Source organism: Schistocerca nitens, chromosome 1, assembly GCF_023898315.1.
Source record: "Schistocerca nitens isolate TAMUIC-IGC-003100 chromosome 1, iqSchNite1.1, whole genome shotgun sequence".
Classification (NCBI taxonomy): Eukaryota; Metazoa; Arthropoda; class Insecta; order Orthoptera; family Acrididae; genus Schistocerca; species Schistocerca nitens.
The window spans coordinates 298,534,364-298,557,741 of NC_064614.1; the positions used below are offsets into that span (position 1 = coordinate 298,534,364).

Consider the following 23,378-nt stretch of genomic DNA (forward strand, 5'->3'; position numbering starts at 1 on the left):
ATCTGTTTCACAGAGGAAGACCGCACTGCAGTTCCTTCTCTAAATCCTCGCACAAACGAAAAAATGGCTGACATCGAAATAAGTGTCCAAGGAATAGAAAAGCAACTGGAATCACTCAACAGGGGAAAGTCCACTGGACCTGACGGGATACCAATTCGATTCTACACAGAGTACGCGAAAGAACTTGCCCCCCTTCTAACAGCCGTGTACCGCAAGTCTCTAGAGGAACAGAGGGTTCCAAATGATTGGAAAAGAGCACAGGTAGTCCCAGTCTTCAAGAAGGGTCGTCGAGCAGATGCGCAAAACTATAGACCTATATCTCTGACGTCGATCTGTTGTAGAATTTTAGAACATGTTTTTTGCTCGAGTATCATGTCGTTTTTGGAAACCCAGAATCTACTATGTAGGAATCAACATGGATTCCGGAAACAGCGATCGTGTGAGACCCAACTCGCTTTATTTGTTCATGAGACCCAGAAAATATTAGAGACAGGCTCCCAGATAGATGCTATTTTTCTTGACTTCCGGAATGCGTTCGATACAGTTCCGCACTGTCGCCTGATAAACAAAGTAAGAGCCTACGGAATATCAGACCAGCTGTGTGGCTGGATTGAAGAGTTTTTAGCAAACAGAACACAGCATGTTATCAATGGAGAGACGTCTACAGACGTGAAAGTAACCTCTGGCGTGCCACAGGGGAGTGTTATGGGACCATTGCTTTTCACAATATATATAAATGACCTAGTAGATAGTGTCGGAAGTTCTATGCGGCTTTTCGCGGATGATGCTGTAGTATACAGAGAAGTTGCAGCATTAGAAAATTGTAGCGAAATGCAGGAAGATCTGCAGTGGATAGGCACTTGGTGCAGGGAGTGGCAACTGTCCCTTAACATAGACAAATGTAATGTATTGCGAATACATAGAAAGAAGGATCCTTTATTGTATGATTATATGATAGCGTCACAAACACTGGTAGAAGTTACTTCTGTAAAATATCTGGGAGTATGCGTGCGGAACGATTTGAAGTGGAATGATCATATAAAATTAATTGTTGGTAAGGCGGGTACCAGGTTGAGATTCATTGGGAGAGTGCTTAGAAAATGTAGTCCATCAACAAAGGAGATGGCTTACAAAACACTCGTTCGACCTATACTTGAGTATTGCTCATCAGTGTGGGATCCGTACCAGATCGAGTTGATGGAGGAGATAGAGAAGATCCAAAGAAGAGCGGCGCGTTTCGTCACAGGGTTATTTGGTAACCGTGATAGCGTTACGGAGATGTTTAGCAAACTCAAGTGGCAGACTCTGCAAGAGAGGCGCTCTGCATCGCGGTGTAGCTTGCTCGCCAGGTTTCGAGAGGGTGCGTTTCTGGATGAGGTATCGAATATATTGCTTCCCCCTACTTATACCTCCCGAGGAGATCACGAATGTAAAATTAGAGAGATTAGAGCGCGCACGGAGGCTTTCAGTCGTTCTTCCCGCGAACCATACGCGACTGGAACAGGAAAGGGAGGTAATGACAGTGGCACGTAAAGTGCCCTACGCCACACACCGTTGGGTGGCTTGCGGAGTATAAATGTAGATGTAGATTTCCAAGAAGCAATACTGATTGAATATACCGCCAGAACATTGTAGAATGTCTTTGGAATACTCGATATATTATATATATCGAAATGGTGTACAATCGATATCAGGATTGTATTACCACAGTCTAAAGGTACGTTTACACTGCGATTTGTATCGGCACATGTATGAGATACATGTATATGCGACTTTGCGACATGTATCGCGACTTGTATGAGTTGACAAGTATCAACGTCATACATGTATGAGCGTGCGTTTACACTGGTTGAAATGTATCACTGTGCGATAGCTTCCGACGACGATTTGGAAGATTTCACATTTTTATGTGCTGATACACTTGCTCTTTTGGAAGATGATAGGAAGAAAAGGCGGAGGAAGCGTAGATGGTGGCACAGAGAGTTTCTCGCGAATTAACGCTAGAGGATGGCGCATATTTTAGAAATTATGTTAGGATAAGTATGGAGGATTTCCGCGGTTTGTTATCACTTGTGGCTCCTCTTGTGTCCAAAACCAACGCAAACTTTCGGGAAGCGCTTCCACCAGAGGATCAGTTGGCAGTAACACTTCGTTTTTTAGCCACTGGGGATTCCTCGTAAAACGAAGATTTCATGACAAAACATTTGCATTGTCGCGCGATTGCTAATGCCAACGTCTCACACACGATTGTCGGCATCCGTTGTCAACATTATCTCGCGAGGCCGCCGGAATAATAGCAAAACATTGATATACGTGCCAGATGCATGAAAAAATTATATAATGTATTACATACACTGATATATATATAAAACTTTTAGCTTCACTTCTTGGGATAAAACTTGCACAATGGCCTCGCAAACACGAAGAATGATGTTGCATATGGCACTTTTTGATATTCTATGCAGATACATTAACGTCGAAACGACAGTCGGCACCTTCAAAACTCAAACAGCCGCCAAAGAGCCTGGTACTACGCATGCGCTAATCGTCGAAATAAGCGGCAGTCGACAAGACGACAGGAAATGATAGTACTGCGCATGCGCGAGTTCTTCAAATGTCGCTCATACATGTCGCGTATATGGCCAAAAAGCGATATACAAAATGTATACGCGACATGTATGAGCTCGAGGGTCCGCATACAAGTTCCGTGAATTTTTGTATGAGGTGATGTATCGCGACATGTCAAATTGACATGTCGCTCATACATGTCGCGATACATGTATCCCAGTGTAAACGTACCTTAATATATACAGTCGCGACACTCTCCCTGATTTTTGTTATACACCGCGACAACAGCGCCCCAAGCGGTGGAGAAGATACGCTGCTGAATACGGTATTCAGTAAATGTAAGCAGTATCGTTTATATTCATTTTTAACATGGTTTTTACGAAAGGCAACGTATGTAGCGCAATCAATTGCAGTAATAATAGGAAGAAGACACCACATTTGTCATTCTTCAGGTTTCCTAAGGACCCTGAGAGGTATGAAACATCACAATAGAGCGCTATTTACTTACGATTTTTTTCGAAACTGTATTGAATTACTGTATTTGTTTTTCTTTTTTAGGAGCAAAAAATGGTTAATAAATAGTAGAAGACAGGACCTGCTGCATTAAGATGCACTTTATTTGCACACTAACGTGAAGTTTTGTGCGTTACATTTCGAGTCAAACCAGTTCACGAGCGCGGAAAAGAAGGGATTGGTATGGAATGCAGTTCCTACGTTATTTGACGTGCCAAATAAGCCACAACTAGTGACGATGAAGAGAAAATTGCCATACGAACGTGAAAGTTTTACTGCAATAAACAATAAAACTGTCTCCTGACACAGAAGAAACAGCTACCACAAGTGTTCCTACACGAGAGACATATATAAAATCACTACCAACGGAATCTGCAACACAGACATCTTTTGAAGATGAAATGCTTAGATTACATGAAATTATTCGCGTGTTGGAAAATCGTGTGAAATGTAAAAATGTGCAAATCATTAGACTTCGTACAAAATTACTACGTGACAAGGAAAGCGCCCATCGTAAGAATAAACTGCAAACACAACGTCACAGGACACAAGTACAAAAGGACAAGGTCATTTTAAAAAGTATTGGTTCCAAGTACTTGAAAAAAGATGCTCTCGATTTATTGATAAGCCAAATCAGTATACCATTGAATGGAAAACGTGGTCCGAGATGGAAAGATGAAACTAAATTATTTGCACTTAATTTGTTGTATTGTAGTACTCAGGCATACAGTTTTTTATCACACTGCTTTAGCCTTCCATCAGTACGTACCGTACAAAGGTATGTCGAAGATATACAATTAAACTCTGGGATAAATAATAACATATTTCATCTTTTAAAGCAGCAGTTACCAGAAGCTGATGTAATTGTTAATTTGTCTATGGATGAGATGTCACTAATGGAAAATTTGGTATATAACAGCTCTAGGGATCGTGTTATTGGATTTGAAGACACAAGTTTCATACGTACATCTGTGGTTGCCAATACTGCATTAGTTATAACGATTAACGGCATCTTCTCAAATTTTAAACAGCCATTAGTATATTATTTCTTCAAAGGACCAGTAGGAGCCACCCATCTGACGCGCATATTTTTTGAAGTTGTCAAAAAACACAGAGATTGATTTGGACTGACATTCGTTTGATTTTATTTTCGGTAAATTTATCAATGGGATATAATAAAGTTTTAAAACAGTCATGCTTTTTATTGAGATAACCTGATAGCACAAAGAGTAAGATGGAAATTGTATTTTTGGAAGCAGGCTTCCTGCAAAGCGGAACTTAATAAAAAGTGATGTGTTGTTTCATTTTTACACAAGGAAGAGCATCCATGCACTTCATATGAGGGATATACAGTGTGTATTCTCTTACTTACAGTGAAATAAGTGCGATTGTATGCTACTTCTTAAGTATTTCTTCAAGAATACGTTGCAGCTTATGTCACTTCATTCAATAGTTCGTGCCCTGTTTACTTATATTTCACGATAATTTATGTCTCTCGCTGTTCTCCTAACACTTGTGACGCAAAAATATACTAACTATTTTTTAAATTACGTACAAAACGAATTAAAAACAAACATTCCGCCGTATGAATAAAACGGAGAATATACTTTATACTCAGATGTTCGGAGAAAGTTCTCTGGTTGGCATGAATAAAGTGAGTCTGAGAATATACTTCACCCGAGTATGTCCTCAGTGCGGGTTGAAGGGTGGGGAAGTTGCTCAAAGCAAAGTATATTCTCCGACTTCGTATGAATAAAGCCAAAGAAGTTTCTCACAAGCGGAGAACATTCTCTGTTTTTGTGAGTGAGCTCCATAGCATACTTTGAGCTGAGTGAGTTGTGATGTGATGTGATGTGATGTGATGTGATTAAGCGTTACCGAGTGTTTTTGGCGAAAATGGCGGAATTTATGTTTCTTGAAAGGCAAAAAAAGATATACGTAGTATGCAGGAACACAGAAGAAAGGAACTGTAGAAGTTTGTATAGATTTAACAGTCAAAACATTAATTGGCTGGCGAATCACTTTCTTCCGGAAAATCACGAAAGAAGAGGAGGCGCCCTTTCCAATGAACGCAAAATGAAAATATGTTTGCGCTATTTAGCGGATCCAGGCTTTCAGATAGGTGTAGGAGAAGATTTGGGAGTACACCAGACTACAGTATCACTAACATTTTCGTATGTTCTGCAACAGGTCAACAGGAAAGCACCGTTGTGGATCAGATTTCCGAGAAATATTAACGAACTAGAAACAGCGAAAGTTAAATGGCAATCGAGATACAAGTTTCCATGTGCGGTAGGGGCCCTAGACTGCACTCACATACCTATAATGAAACTTCTTCACATGGAGACGAATACGTCAATCGAAAGGGCTTTCCATATATAAACGTGCAGGCGACGTGTGACAACAGTGAAATGTTTACGAGTGTTGATGCTTCATGGCCAGGGTCTGTACATGAAGCTAGGATATGGAGAAACTCCGATGTCTATCGTATATTGCGTGAGAACCAGTGCAACGCCCTAATTTTAGGAGACGAAGGATATGGCATTGCACCGTGGTTAATGACACCATTTCAAAATCCAGAAACACCTGATGAGAGGGCATACAACAGACTTCACTCTAAGGAAAGGGTGATAATCGAACGGTGCTTTGGACAGGTGAAAAGGCGTTTCCCAATTCTGCAAAATAAAATAAGGCTTGCCCAAACAAAAATCCCCAGTGTGATAATAGCCTGTTTTGTTTTGCACAACATAGCAAAACATGTAGGGGATGAGGATTTTGAGGCACCTAGTGATGATGACAACAATCTTCCAGTACTGGGAGAAGAGGAAGCAGCAAACGTACGTGTACGTGGAACAAATAAGAGACGGGAAATTGTAAATGTAACACGACAACTGTAATGTATGGGTGTCTGCCCAAACCTTGAATAATTATACCCAATTTGATATTTTTTGTAATTACAGTAGTTATTCCCTCATGAAAATAAAGCACAGTGCTCTTATGTTACGTAATAAAATGCTGTTTAGTGGTTTTTTTTTTTTTTTTTCATTCTCTATCATCGATTTTACTTTCAACAAAAATTGTTTAACATGTAACTATTCAAACTGGAACAGAGATACTACTGTAAATAGCTTTGGACACAACAGGTTAACATGAACTGCTGGAACCTTAATGTAATTTCTATACTGTAACCTCAGCAGATTGATGGCACAAGTTTTTGCTTTACTTTACCAGAAACTGTTTCAAGGATGTGGTGAAGATATTTGCCAATACACTTTTTTAACATTTCAGATTAGATTATATCACTCTTATTGTTTCATTGAAAAGACATTTGTACTGAATAATTTTTGTAAGAGGATATGGAATTTGGTAAATGAGGAATGAAAATGAACATTCACTTTAAAAAGATGTTTTTATTAATAAAATTCGTTATGTAAATAAGACACTACACAATTTGTTTTATTGTTTATCTTCTTCGCACATCAATTTCTGCTGCTTTCGTTTGAGTATGTCCAATTGATACAATAGCACCAGCCTTTGCAGCTCTGGAGTAGAAAAATCAGTGTCTTATCTGTTTACATGCTTAATCTCCGACGTTTATGCACACTCTCATGCCCCGAAGCAGGTGATTGTGAAGGTATGACGACTTTGGGGCCCACGAGATCCATATGGTTGGCTGGAAAAATTAGTGGTAGCTGCAAAATTGACTCTTGTTCATACATGCAGTCTGTGTCAGCTACCTCCGAATTCCTTGGTGAAGTGATGACAGAGGTGGAACCACCACCTACTGCAGAAGCTCCTAATGAAAATTAAAAAAAAAAAAACTAATAGTAGAGTGTCAGGATTCAGTTTCTAGTTAGTAAATATACCAAACAGGTTTACGCAGAAATGTGGGAGAGGTTTGTCCAATTTCATGCGTAGTACACTGTGATGCTTTTACTGAAAAGTGGTGATATAGTAGACGAAATTTACCAAACATTGTTTCGTTTTCACATGTTTAAAATACGTATTTGTCTGAATCACAATTTTAAAGCATTAAGCGCGTAATTAAAAAATCGGGAAGTATGGGACTTACCAGGAACTCTGTGGATAGTTGGGGTGCAGTCATCTCCGCCAAAAACTTTAAAAATATCTGCTCCTAATTTTTCAGGGAAATCTTAATGTTTCCTATCTTATTCACATCCGTTTCCGCCTTGATACGGGATTTCATGTTGTGCAGTTTCTTCATTATCTGCCCGTCCGTTATTTCTTTCCCGAAATTAACCATATAACGGTGTTTTATTTCTTTAATATAATTCGCTTTCTCTCTTCTTGTGGCCGGAGTTTGTGATTTACTGATGATTGCGGGGTAATCTTTAATAATGTTGACAAAGGCTAATTCTGAGTCTTCCATTTCGGCACATAAATAACTTGAGAAACCTTTCGCTAACACAAAACACACGCAAACAAAACAAACTGAGAACCAAAGATGTTGGATTTTAATCTCTTTGCTGAGAACTTACTCAGTAAGGAGGGGACTTCGACCATAGATACTAGTAGACTGGCCTTGCTGTGCAGAAGCTATAGGGCACAGTCTAACATGTTAGACTGTGCTATAGGGCTTGTGTGGCTCCAACATAAACCACGTAACTGTTGGCAAAACGTGGTGGGATTTCAAATCAGCAATCTGCCATCCTATGTTTGTATCGTATTTTCCCAACATTTCTCAATTGACTGCCAAACGCTTCCAACAAAAATTACTTTTTATTTGCGAAAAATTATGCCAGAACTACATTTGACCTGGATTTGTTCACAGTACCATTTATAAAATCTAACAAATACAGCGAACGCCACTCTGGTGTGCAGCGGGACGAAATTACTATAAACTATCAATTAAAGTAAAATGTCGTTAAAATTCTTTTAAACAGTAAGATTGGGCTCGTGTCAAAACTTTAAACATTGGATTCGCCGCGTTTTGAGCTCTACTCACTTATAAAAGAAAATGGGATATGGGAATTGTGTCAACTATAGGTGCCAAAATTGTCGACTTTAGGAGCAGGTCCATTTTAAAGTATCAATTTTAGGTGTACTTCAAAGGTTCATTTCACAATATTTTTACCAAAGTTTAAACTATCAGTTTAAAAAAAAATGATATTTTAGATGAAAGGTGAGACTTTGAAGTTTCAGAAAATAATTTTGGAGCCTACATTTATTTAATAGTATTGTTGTTGTTGTTGTGGTCTTCAGTCCTGAGACTGGTTTGATGCAGCTCTCCATGCTACTCTATCCTGTGCAAGCTTCTTCATCTCCCAGTACCTACTGCAACCTACATCCTTCTGAATCTGCTTAGTGTATTGATCTCTTGGTCTCCCTCTACGATTTTTACCCTCCACGCTGCCCTCCAATGCTAAATTTGTGATCCCTTGATGCCTCAAAACATGTCCTACCAACCGATCCCTTCTTCTAGTCAAGTTGTGCCACAAACTTCTCTTCTCCCCAATCCTATTCAATACCTCCTCATTAGTTACGTGATCTACCCACCTTATCTTCAGCATTCTTCTGTAGCACCACATTTCGAAAGCTTCTATTCTCTTCTTGTCCAAACTAGTTATCGTCCATGTCTCACTTCCATACATGGCTACACTCCATACAAATACTTTCAGAAACGACTTCCTGACACCTAAATCTATACTCGATGTTAACAAATTTCTCTTCTTGAGAAACGCTTTCCTTGCCATTGCCAGTCTACATTTTATATCCTCTCTACTTCGACCATCATCGGTTATTTTACTCCCTAAATAGCAAAACTCCTTTACTACTTTAAGTGTTTCATTTCCTAATCTAATTCCCTCAGCATCACCCGACTTAATTTGACTACATTCCATTATCCTCGTTTTGCTTTTGTTGATGTTCATCTTATATCCTCCTTTCAAGACACTGTCCATTCCGTTCAACTGCTCTTCCAAGTCCTTTGCTGTCTCTGACAGAATTACAATGTCATCGGCGAACCTCAAAGTTTTTACTTCTTCTCCATGAATTTTAATACCTACTCCGAATTTTTCTTTTGTTTCCTTTACTGCTTGCTCAATATACAGATTGAATAACATCGGGGAGAGGCTACAACCCTGTCTCACTCCTTTCCCAACCACTGCTTCCCTTTCATGCCCCTCGACTCTTATAACTGCCATCTGGTTTCTGTACAAATTGTAAATAGCCTTTCGCTCCCTGTATTTTACCCCTGCCACCTTCAGAATTTGAAAGAGAGTATTCCAGTCAACATTGTCAAAAGCTTTCTCTAAGTCTACAAATGCTAGAAACGTAGGTTTGCCTTTTCTTAATCTTTCTTCCAAGATAAGTCGTAAGGTCAGTATTGCCTCACGTGTTCCAACATTCCTACGGAATCCAAACTGATCTTCCCCGAGGTCAGCTTCTACCAGTTTTTCCATTCGTCTGTAAAGAATTCGCGTTAGTATTTTGCAGCTGTGACTTATTAAACTGATAGTTCGGTAATTTTCACATCTGTCAACACCTGCTTTCTTTGGGATTGGAATTATTATATTCTTCTTGAAGTCTGAGGGTATTTCGCCTGTCTCATACATCGTGCTCACCAGATGGTAGAGTTTTGTCATGACTGGCTCTCCCGAGGCCATCAGTAGTTCTAGTGGAATGTTGTCTACTCCCGGGGCCTTGTTTCGACTCAGGTCTTTCAGTGCTCTGTCAAACTCTTCACGCAGTATCTTATCTCCCATTTCGTCTTCATCTACAGCCTCTTCCATTTCCATAATATTGTCCTCAAGTACATCTCCCTTGTATAAATCCTCTATATACTCCTTCCACCTTTCTACCTTCCCTTCTTTGCTTAGAACCGGGTTTCCATCTGAGCTCTTGATATTCATACAAGTGGTTCTCTTCTCTCCAAAGGTCTCTTTAATTTTCCTGTAGGCAGTATCTATCTTACCCCTAGTGAGACAAGCCTCTACATCCTTACATTTGTCCTCTAGCCATCCCTGCTTAGCCATTTTGCACTTCCTGTCGATCTCATTTTTGAGACGTTTGTATTCCTTTTTGCCTGCTTCATTTACTGCATTTTTATATTTTCTCCTTTCATCAATTAAATTCAATATTTCTTCTGTTACCCAAGGATTTCTATTAGCCCTCGTCTTTTTACCTACTTGATCGTCTGCTGCCTTCACCACTTCATCCCTCAGAGCTACCCATTCTTCTTCTACTGTATTTCTTTCCCCCATTCCTGTCAATTGTTCCCTTATGCTCTCCCTGAAACTCTCTACAACCTCTGGTTCTTTCAGTTTATCCAGGTCCCATCTCCTTAAATTCCCACCTTTTTGCAGTTTCTTCAGTTTCAATCTGCAGTTCATAACCAATAGATTGTGGTCAGAATCCACATCTGCCCCAGGAAATGTCTTACAATTTAAAACCTGGTTCCTAAATCTCTGTCTTACCATTATATAATCTATCTGAAACCTGTCAGTATCTCCTGGCTTCTTCCATGTATACAGCCTCCTTTCAAGAAGGTAGAAAAAATTCTCTTCATGTGTCGACTATAGGTGCTCTTTCCTTATTATAATCTCACTTGAATATACAAATCCTTGCTACCTGTGGGCTATTAAGTGCCTCAAAATGAATAATCCATATACCAAAGTGAATATTGTGCACCGTAGTAAAAGGTGTCAATTATGATTCCAGAAACACCTATAAAATTTCAACTGAAACAGTCGTTACAGCTCTCAATTTAACCAGGGAAGGCCATAAATTAAAAGTTCCAAGAGACTATGCAATGATTTTAATTTTTTACAGGTATTTCTTCACAGTTGATGAAAATAATCTCAAGGAAAACTCTTTTCAAGGTTAAAACACTGTTGTCAACTTCTGCCTTAAGATAGTCATTCTGTGGGGAAACAAACTGCAAAATAATTCCCACAATGAACTGTGACAGTATATATTTTTTTTAAAAAACCTATCTAAGGGACACTTTCCACCCCTAATATTGCAAAACTGTACTGACCCACATTAAGATTAAGAGCTATATCCCACGGCACAAAAATGTTAGAGCTTATCTGCTAAAACAAAACCATTTGGCAGTCTCTCAGTAAAATAAGAATAGGGGCTCTTATTTTAGAAAAATAATGCCTGTACAGTGGTCTGATTTTGTTCTGACACTGTGTAGGATCATGAGGAAATTTTCCCTTGCCTCTGCATAATAATCACGTGAGCATAAATCAAAACTCCCCTTTAATTACATATTAATGATTATCATTGCAGTTTGTGAACAATTTGAATAGCTTACTGCAAATGCAGCAGAAGACAATTAGTCAACCTAGAGCTTAAAAACTCTTTTTTTTTTTAACAGAAATGTTAGGCTTACCTTAGGAGTAACCTTTAAAGATAGGAAAAGTTGTTCTTACACTGAACAGTGAGGTCTGTTTTCTGCAGAGTTCATAAACTGCCAATGTCATGCACAATGTCACATTTTCATGACGAGTCCTTAGTAATGTAACCTCCCCGCAAGAAAATAAAAGACAATGATAATGAACCAAATGCTGACTCCACACAAAAATGAATAATAAAAATGAGTCATGTGTAACCTTCTTGCAAAATTAAAGGATAATAATGGCCCAAATGTAAACTCCCCACAAAATTAACGTTAACATGAGTCTGATAAATTTTATAAGGTCAGCTGCGCTGACCTTCGGCCCTGTGCAATAATTAAACCTGAACGCAAAAACCAAAATTCTTACCTCATTAAACTGCATCTATATCTGCTCTTATTTTTACTGCATCTACATCTGCTCTTATTTTTCGGCACAGCTCCGTGCAATGCTGGCCCATGTTTAATTCTGATTCTTGGAGGGAATGCATGGGAAATATTAATTAACTTGAAATGAATCGTTTTTGTTTAAAACAGTTACTTTAAAAGAAAATTATTATCGGGGCAATTCTTGAACAAATTAATTACAATTAACATATGTTATTGGCTGAGCGCAATGCTGCTTCATTACCTTCGATAACAATATACCTCGTCCAGAACCGTGACCAAGGACCCATGTCGACACCCGCCGACTCCTCACACACAATTACTGACTGAGTCCAACTCACAACTACCGACTGACTACTACTGCAGACAGAGTGCAACTGATCACTTGCGCGGTCAAGTGCAGACTAGCAACGATAAATAACTCTCTGGTCAGAGATTCTGTCATGCCTCGCCATCGCTGTTAATGAATACACTGAATACATACGTGTTTCATAACCCTCCACTGGGGGGGGGGGGGGGGGGGCAAAAATTTGGCAGCGATGGTGAGTCATTTGGACTTGCCATGAGCAACAAATTTTTTCTTAACTGATTAACGTTACAAACAGATGTAGAACATAAAGTAAATATGGTGCACATGCACCGAATACACAACATTTCAGACAATGACAAAAATATATATACAATGAGTACAGAACATATCAACAAATCAGAAAAATGTATATACAAATCATATTGATAAATGACAAAAGTGCACTCTTACTGAAGTTCAGAACAAAACATATTAACAAATGACATAAGTGCACATGCACTGAAAAATTCTTCAAAGTCTTCACAACAAATAGACATAATGAATACAAATCTCATTAACAAATGACATAAGTGCACATGTACTGTAGTTCAGAACATATCAGCAAATGAAAAAAAGTACATACAATGAGTAGAAATCATGTTAGAAAAATGACAAAAGTGCACACACACTATAATTCAGAATATATCAGCAAATCAAAAAAAAAAAAAAAAAAAAAAAAAAAAAAAAAAAAAATTGTATTGGTCACGAATATAAATCATATTAGCAAAAAATGATTTTCACTATGTTACAAGAATTAGGATAGGAAAGGGAAGGATTGCATCATGGTTGTAGCACTTTAGGTTGCACGCAGCTGCACTGAAAGTCCATATCTTTCTACTGTAGCACAACACCAAGTGAAACAATCTGAAGTTCTTTTCCCAGAAGTATTTATCAGCGTAGCCAAGACACTGAAATGTCGTAGTAATATTCCATGTTATCATTTTAGCAGTACATTAGGTACACCAAACAGTGGGACCATAATAACATCTCCATCGCTCAAGGTGGTGGACAGCATGTCGTGTCAACACCACGTTCTTGTAAGGTACACCAACGTAGAATTAGTGCAAAAACCAAATATAGTGCTCCATGATCAAGGGGATATACAGGATAAACGGATATTGCAGTAATTCAGGGAAGTTAGGCCAGAAGGTGAAGGACATTAAGTCACATAGTCTTCACTGAGAACTACATTATAGTTTGCGGCATTCATTGCCCAGTTATTGAACATTTCTGTACCATGTATGTAGTATTACAGAATAATGTTCATAAATTGGTGCATTACAGAAAACATTGGTACTCATTTCCTAATTACAAGTCATCAGAAGTCATTATATAATAATATTCATTTAATGATTTACAGAGAAAATAGGCACTCATTTCCTAATTACAAGTCATCAGAAGTCATTATTTAAAACAGGAGGTAGTCAATAACATAGTATTACAGAATAATGTTCATAATTAATCATTGCTCATTTCAATACAGTAATCAGTAGCATTCATTTCCCAGTTACAAAGCATTATTATTCATTATGCAAGTGACATACTATTCAGAGCTGAGCGGTATTACTCAGAACTTTCTTAAACTGGTATCATTATTTGGTACTGGTAATACATTTTTTGTTAGCAATGCATTGCGTTGGGTAATTACAGGGGAAAGAAAAAAAAATTGCTTTTGGGTTTTGCTGTAAATGAAAATGTGTAACGTCATTCGTCATGAGTCAGCTGTAGCAAGATTATGAAACAAATAGGGAATATGTAATTACATTCATAAATGACATAGACGTAATGAACAACTGCTTATAGCACATTAATTTCACAAATAATTTCTCCTGCATAAAATACAAAATGGATTATTAAACTGAAAGAAGAAACGCATATTATGCTGAACAGTAGTGACCTCAAATTAACAGGCAGTGAAATGTGTATAAAAATGTGTTCCATAGCTGTCCCTTCCAAAACCTTCATTCATCCTACTATGCAATAAAACACATACTGTCAAAACGAACTGCAACAAATACTTAAATAACTACATAGCATAAATACATAACTTCAATATTATCCTCATCTGTAAAGAAAAAACTTCATTATCCATCACTTCATTATCCATATTATCATAACTCCATAATTATCGTCACCTGTAAAGAAAAACTTCATTATTCATAGTAGCATATTCTTCATCATTATTCATCAGCATTCATTATCATCTGCAAAAAATCACTTCATTATTCATTATACAACTATTCCTTATTTCTACCATATTTCATCACTAAAACTAAGATGTGTAGTTCTGTCAGACAGCCTGCATCAATCGCCTTGTATTCTGAAAGAAAAATTAGTTGAGACTGCTATTCTACGATATGTATAGTATATTCTTGTTAATGCTTGTTAATTCTGATCCATTTACTCTTCCTCATAAGGTTTGCATCTTCTTTCGACCATTCCGAAGATGAAATTCCCATTTTTGTTTAATTTATTTCTTTCACGCATCATTTCTTTCTGAAATTGATGAACAAAGATTAATGTCTTGCATTTACATCATATACTCACTAAATAATGACTGGTTTATGGTAACATAGTTAAGCATACAGCATAACATGACAGAAAACGTAATATGTGAAAAAAGTAGACAGTGTTCAAATGCAAAAATGTACACAGAATATCACAATGCAGCAGCAAAAAATGTAAAACAGTCACGATGTTGAGATATCATAGGGCAAAAATGTCAGAGTCAACTGGTGGGTGTTATATCTTAACTATTTCATAGTGCATACAAACAAAATATGAAAACAATCGTACATACATAAAAAAATGATGACAAGAAATGTGACCTTCTTTGTGTTCAGCTTGTATGTTGTGTAGTTAGTAGAGGCGGTAATTAAAGACTTTAATGCAGAGAGAATTTAATAAAATTAATATGTCACTAGATAAAATTGCATAATTATTCATAAGATACGTAAGTTTATCTGGAAAAATGTGCACAGTCTGATATGTAACGACAAGAAAAGCGACCTGCTAACCTTACCTTGCCGGGCACTACAAAAAAAATACGACAGTCATCAGTAAGTAATCACATAAATATAATTGCATAAATGGTCATAAAATGTCTAAATTCATCTGGAAAAATATGCAAAGTCTGATGTGTAACGACAAGAAGAGCGACCTGCTAACCTTACCTTGCCGGGCACTTGCCAAGAAAAATACAACAGTCATCAGTAAGTAATCACATAAATATAATTGCATAAATGGTCATAAAATGTGTAAATTCACCTGGAAAAATATGCACGGTCTGATGTGTAACGACAAGAAAAGCGACCTGCTAACCTTACCTTGCCGGGCACTTGCCAAGAAAAAATACGACAATCATCAGTAAGTGTTCATGTGAATATAATTGCATAAGTGGTCATAAAAAATTAGGAAATGGCATTACAGTGTGATAAATCATAAAGTATCTTAATTCAATAAAAGGTTTGACGTTCGACACGTGATGGTTTCCTTTCGATTTTCTGATTCTCAAAGTTTCGACGTGTACAACATTAGGGTGAGGAATGCTGCGAATCCGATATGGACCTGCGTATAGAAGTTCAAATTTACTGCACCTACCTTTTATTTTGTTGGATAAATAGTGTGTACGTACTAATATCTTCTGTCCAATATGGAAGTCACGGCGTGTACAAACCTGTTTTTGTTGTCTTCTCCGGCTCTCTGTGGCACGTTTGATGTTGTTCAGCGCAGTGTCAATTATTTCATGGTGTCATAGTCTACGAGATGTAGGAAATGCAAAGGGGTAGAGGCCAATACACATTTTCCTCATGTTACATATTAAAGAAACTGCACTGTTGGCAGTAATTAGTCTTCAACGTTTACATGAAAGTGTGGTAACTTTTCTGTTTGTAACCTGTAAATTTGTGGTGCACAATATGGGTATTGACTATGCAAGCACCCTGAATATAGAAAAAGATTTTGTTGTGATTTTCTTTTCATAAATAAAATCCTGGTCTCTCTTGTAAACTTGAGAAGAAAAATTGCTAACATCATCTGAAATATCAACAAATTCAGAACTACTGTGTAATTCATGATTTACAAAGAGATCATTGAAACTATGCGAACTGTGGTAATTAAGTAGTGCTAGGGCCTGACAGAAGTATGATGAGCTAGGCTCTTGTGAGTGGATCAAGATATGTAGAACTAGCTTGAATTTGACAAGTTTTAAGAAGAAATGCATCCATGATGTAACTTATAAGTCTTTATTTTATACATCTTTAGATAAGACTCACAATTTTGATACATTAACACAGAAGGTTGAGAGGAAGGGGAATCCCTCAAGTTTTCAGTCACTTTTCATGAACCATGTCATCAAGATTAATCTTATGAGTTTGCCATACTTAGTGCAGTACTGCATGCAGTCAAAAAGGCAATACAGAAGGGGATGTGTCATTCTAGCAGGAGATTTGTCATCTTCTCTCATTTTATTACGAACTTACTAGTCAACTTCATCAGCTGTTTGACATCACCTGAAGCATAAAGGCTTCTTCTAGGCTTTCTCTTGCATTACTGTCTTAGCTAGATGCGTCTGTATTGCTCCTCCATTTCTAACATCATCTACCCACCTTCCATAAGACCTCTGTCTTTGTCTGTTATTTGTTGGAACTCAACGAATGCCATGACCTCTCATCACTTTTCGTTGCCATGTATCTCACATACCTTTATACACATTAACTCTTATTTGTTCTGGGATATGACTGAATTCATTATCAACTATGTTTCTGATGAATTTTTTTGAACAATACAAACCCTTAAAGATAATGTGGAATGTTCTTATATTTATATATATTTTTACAATACCATTTCCACACTAATTTATGAAATGTATCTACCCATCATAAGCTTACATCTTAGGTTCTTCACACTCTTTTTGTCTACAGTTATTAGTGTGGTATAGTAATTTATTCTCCTGTTGTATTTTCATTGTTGTTTAAATCAACAGATCTTTTCATAGTGCTTAACACTCTCAAACATGTTCTGCAGATTGCTTCAAGAATGAGAACTTTCAGGGATGTGGAACGAGTCAAGATATATGTTAAAACATGACAAGTAAGTCATAGAAACCTAATTTATATAATGTATTAGCAGTCAACTGTCATTATATTGCTTAATGCTATTTGTGCTTACTCCATCAACATTTAATCCAGTAGATTAGAAGGAAAACTATTAATTTAAGAAAAGCCACCCCCTCCTCAATCACACTAAATAGTTGCTGTTTATCCCTGTAAATTTATACTTTAAGAGCCATAAATGTCACACTTATTAAAATATTCCAGCCTCTTAAGTCATGCTTGAATGAATTTCTTCGAGAGATCCATTGTATCACCTGATCTACAGAGGGCACTAAGGAAAGGTGTCTTGTGCAATTATTAACGTTTGTATAACAATTTGCTCTTTGCTACATAGATGTTAAAAAATAGAACTTTAGAAAAATTATCACTTCCAATTTCTGCAAAGCCAACTGGTTGGTAGAATGCTCACCTATTGATAAATCTTCAGTTTTATTGGTAAAAGATAATTTTGTAGATATGATTTTGCTTTACAAAAATGGTTCCAGACCCCAGGTAAATAGTTTACAATATACAACAAGTCACAGATGCTACCTCCCAGGCAGTAAAAGCTGACATTTATATCAGACATGTATAAAATTACTAAAATTGTTTATCACCTTGTTGACAAAAAACTTCTAATACATTGTAGGAACTGGCACAATACCTCTAGATGGTCAGACTTGGTGCATTTTAACACCTTCAAGTTGGGGATATAGCCCAATTCACATCCTGGCTCTCACTACTGACTGAAGTAAAACTTCATTTCTGCTTGCTCCCTCACAGAGGCATTACATCTGATGTTTTCTAAACACAAGCTTTGTTGTCTGTTATAGTACACATATTCTTTAGCCAGAATCTGAGTATTATCGAATTGAATTTAATGATCTGGCTGCAAGGTGCATTCCACAACACGGTGATTTCATCTCAAATCATACACATCGTGAGTGAAGTTTTCTGAAAAAAGTATATGTTGAAGTTTGTAACGGAACATATTAAAGGCTTTACTTTCCCGAAGTATGCGATACCCTCCAAATTCAACCAGTTTAATGAGTATTTATGATTATAGAAAAGTTATTGTGTATGTTAACAATGATTGCACAACATGTCTCCATAAACAGTCAACCCATTAAATTATACTGAATAACTGACCCACACAAAAGTTAATATCACTTGATCATTGATACAGCAAATGTCATCATGAAAAACACTAAATTTATCTTAAATAATTGATATGAAGTACGAAAAATAGTGGCCAACTTAGGTATTTTGGATCTCCTTAAATAAAAATCACCCAGTGAAACCTATTTGTTTACTAGGAGCGTTTTCACTCAGTATTCACGTAATCAATCCTATTTTAGACGAAAACCAATGTAATTCTTCATAATTCATGTTACTTACTTATTTATGCAAATTAGAGAAGTCAATTGACAAACTTCTAAAAAACAGCCTTTTTGTAACAAAGAATTATTCTGTCAAGTCAACAAATCTGTCTGTCATTTTAATAACATGTTAAATTATGTCACTCGATGCAAATTAATAACTTTTCTGCACAAATTATGATAACAGATGTACATGTGACTTATAAACTATATCTCTTTTTAGTAGTTCTTTGACAATGTTATAAATACAAGCAGCGAGAAGGGTCGAAAAAGCAGTCGGAGGCAGTCCGGGGCAGTCGGAATGTCACTTTGGTGAAGTGTGTTTCTGTGTTATTGTTTGGCAAAACAAGGCAAAGAACATGTAAAGGAAGTACTACTTTGTGTTGTGTTATGGTCTTTGGTGGACAGTGGAATTAATATGGCCACTAAAGTAATAAATATTTGATGTTTACATACGTGTTGGTTTCGCTCGTTCTTTATCATCAAAAGCACATGAAAAACACGGGACCTCATGTGTTTACCCTAGACAACCAGATTTAGAGCCAGCATCAGCATCGAGACACAGCAGCGATCCAGCAAGCAGCAGCGATTACTACAATACAATACATTGTAATGGCGCCAACCTAACATCAAGTGCTAACAAGCTCCGTAAATTGGGGTGAAATAGTGCGTTTACAGCAATTAGCGATATCTACGACTAAGGCGGAACCATTTACAAAAGTGGGGGCTCGTCCGGGATCTTTAAGTGCATCGATGATAATAGTGCAGCGATAAATTTCGTAAGTGCTTAGCATTCAAAAAAAAATTTTTTATTTGTGCATTGTGGCAACAGTGAAAATATGTCAAAAATAAATAAATAAAGTGTGTTTGTGCGACTACGAAAAACTATCATCACACCGCTCGGAAGATTAACGTCTGGATTATGTCAATGGATTTCATCAATCAAGACTTCAGCTTCAATAAAACCGAATATAAGTGAAGAAAGCCAACAAGAACACCGACCACGACATCATAGCATATACATAAAGCAAGGTATTTTGTTGTTGTTGTCATTTACAAAATTAATAGTGAACATGTCTCTACCTAAGAGTGATGAGATCGTAGGAAATGTAAAAATTGAACCAGGGGGTGGTGAACAATTAAACTTAACAGAGTGGCTAGCAGAGTTTGCAACTCAAATAAGCTCGCAACTCAAACAATCAAGTGAAGAAAGCACAGATAGACTGGATAAGTTACGTTTGGATTTTAAACAATCAAATGAACAAGTAAGTTTGAAACTTAAAGAAAACACAGATAGACTGGATAAGTTAAGTTTGGATTTTGATCTATTAAGTACTCATCTCAATGAGAAGTGTGAGGAAATTAAAACTACCCTCAGTAAGAACACTAGTGAACAGTTGATACACTTCAGAAAAGAATTTCAAGTTAAAGTTGAAAGCTTAAATGAAAACATACAAGCTAACACAGACAGCATTGCTGTCATCTACAACAGAGTAGATACTGAAGTTGAAAGATTAGATCAGAGAATAGACAAAACATCAGAAAACCTTAAACAAGAATACAACCTGTATACCACTAATGTAGATACAAAAGTAGAAAATATACACACTAAATATACACAATTGGAAGATGCATTAATGTCAAAACAAATGTTTTACAATCAAAATACAATGTATGGGCACATCCAAGTGAAATTCTTTCCTGGTGAAAATCTGCACCCTATTGACTTTATTCACCAATGTAAGGATATGTTTGTTGTAGGAATGTCAGATAACATAAAAATTAAATTAGTAAAACGGTTTCTAGAAGGGGAGGCCCTATCCTGGGCAAATGAGAATAATGATTCTTGGAATACGTTTGAAGAGTTTGAAGCTAAATTTATTTGTAAATTTTGGTCACAGTCCATACAAGCCAGATTAAAGTCAGAATTTCTAAATGGACCAGTGTATAGAGGGAAAGTAGGGGGAATGCAAAAATTTTGCAGAGATCAATTGAAAAAACTTTCTCACTTGAATAACTCTTTTGATATTATGACACAAATTGATGTTTTAAAAAGAAGATTACCAGAGAGACTGCAGTGGGAATTGGTCCATGGACCAGACGATTCAATGGAAGAGTTCCTGAAATTTGTAGATAGATTAGATAGAGCCTTGGAAAGAGAAAATAACCAAAGTTTTGGTTCTGGCAACAACCAGTATGGGGGGTGGAACAGGAATGTAAATAGAGATTATTATTGGAGGAGAGACTTTGAAAATTCTGGAAATAATGCTCCAAATAGGGGAGATAGGAGATATGAAAATGATTTCAGAAACAATACACAGGAGGGAGGATGGAGGGGAGATAACAGGAATGATAGAAATAGGTATTGGGGAAGAGAACAAGATAGAAGGGGGTTTGTTGAAACTAGTGAACAAAACGACAGCTACAAACGGACAGACCGAGGAAACCAGCCGGGAAACGGTGGACAGTCCCACTAGATGTCCGTAGTTTTGGGGCTAGACAATATTATGACAGGACAACACATAACCGAAACTGGAAAAGGAGAGGATACAATGTAAAGAGTAATTACCATGAAAATACTGAAGTTGTTAGAATGAATAAATTAGAATTTAATAAAAGGTTTTGGGATACTATGAGTAAAAGTGATACAGTTAATAAAAACTGTGTTCAAGCACAGGTAGTTAGTGAAAGTGCAGAAGTTGAAGGTATTGCAGAGTTCCATAGTTGGGCTGAAAAAGATACTGGTGTTAATAACAAGTCAGACACACCACAAGTAGAATCTATTTTGGGGGGGTTTATTTGATAAGAAGGGGGATGACGAAGTGTTTAATGGAGCCAAAGACTCAATTGCTGAGATTCAGATACATAGGGGGGAAACTGCAGATGGGGTTGTTGTTGAGGAGGAGGAAGAAGTAATAGAGGGACATTTAAATAATGATCCTAAATCAAGTGATGTTATTGATGAGAGTGTGGAGGAAGAAATAAAAGTATTTGTAGAATTGAAAAGTGATGATGTGGTAAAGGTAAGTGATGTGACAAACATGGGTAATAATGAGGTTAATTTAAGTGAAATGCAGACTAGGGAATGTGTATCTGAAGACAAGCTATTGCCTATTGGGAACTATGAAACGCTAATCTATGAGAATGGTAATAATAATAATATTAAAGAAAATATAAACGGATGGAATGTAAATGTGTGTTTTCAAGAAAAAGGGGAAAAGTTTTTAGAATTTTTGTGGAACAACTATGGAAACTGTATAAAGAAAGATGCCTTATGGAAAGAATTAGCAAAGGTAAGTGCAACCTTGTATCCTATATGGTGGATAAGAATCCGTAGCGGACTTTATAAAAAATGGGGTGAAAACAATAATTTTGAGTGGCAACACAGTGTTAAGAGGAACAGATGAAAACAAAGGTTTATGTTTAAATGTCAATGCTTTGCAAACAGAGAGGGATGTGTCTAAGTGTAGGAAAGAGACATTAGACTTAGGAACTAAAGAAATTGAAAATGATCTATTGTTTGAAAATACTAAAATAGACAAAGATGTTGAGCTAGGTTGTCCATATGTTAAAGTAAACAATGACATTGGTCCATTTGAAATAAAAGAAAGCCCACATCCTAATGCATATAGACTTATCTTTCCCAGATCAAGAAGGTTATTTGGATTAAGAAACATCACTGAATTGAAACCATATAAACATGATTAAGCACATTTCCCTGTTTGAATACAATTACTTCCCCAGTTTCCATAAAGCGTTTTACCAGCAAAGATTTTTACTGGGTGTGTCAAATAGCAACTACCACTCATCCTATAGACCCTGGAAAAGTTCCAGATCTCTGAGAGAATGTTTTTATATTTGTATTGTCACTATTGAATATTAAATTTTGAGACATCTTCTTTATTTGCAATGGGCAAGAAGGTGACAAACATTTATTACTTTCTTTTTGTATTGTTGAATATGGGACATACTTGCACCAAATATAAAAGACAATGAAAAAATTGTTGTCCAAGACCCATCATTTTGTTACTATTCTTTTTTAGGCATAAGATTTGTGTACAATTTTCTACAGCTAATCAGATGTTCACCAAGTTTGATGTTTGTGTTATGTTGTGACCAAATTAAGTGTGCAATTTTGGTATTAATATGTTCTTGTACTATCTTGACTATGTGTCTCAATGGGAGACAAGTTTTTTAAATATTTTCTTTTTTTTAAATGCATATTATATTCATACATATGACTACTCTAGTGTTTCAATGTGACTCAATGAGAACTGACTTTGAAATAATTTACATATATTTTTTATATATCTTAACATTGCATGTGATACATTTGTGTCTGTTTTGATCATTTTCCATTGTGGCTCACTGGGAGCAAAGATTAACAATTTTTTACTTTCATATATTACTAAATATTTTTATTATGCTGTCATACTGAGAGCCATAACACAAAGTGCATTTGAAACAACACAACTAAAATATTTGCAGGAAAAAGTCATTTTGAAATGGTGTAACGGTTGTTGTATACATACACATTATGCATAGTAATTGACACATTTGTCCTAGTCGGCTAATATCATTAACATTCTGTAAATGATATTACCCGAGGGGGGTATTGTAACGGAACATATTAAAGGCTTTACTTTCCCGAAGTATGCGATACCCTCCAAATTCAACCAGTTTAATGAGTATTTATGATTATAGAAAAGTTATTGTGTATGTTAACA

General features: G+C 36.6%; 1 protein-coding gene across 1 annotated transcript; it reads left to right on the top strand.

Moving 5' to 3' along the window:
* Positions 1-5,492: 5,492 nt before the first annotated feature.
* Positions 5,493-5,978, top strand: LOC126243797 (putative nuclease HARBI1). Its single transcript, XM_049948192.1, has one exon. The coding sequence runs from the start codon at positions 5,493-5,495 to the stop codon at positions 5,976-5,978; it is 486 nt and encodes a 161-aa protein (XP_049804149.1).
* The last annotated feature ends 17,400 nt before the right edge of the window (positions 5,979-23,378 follow it).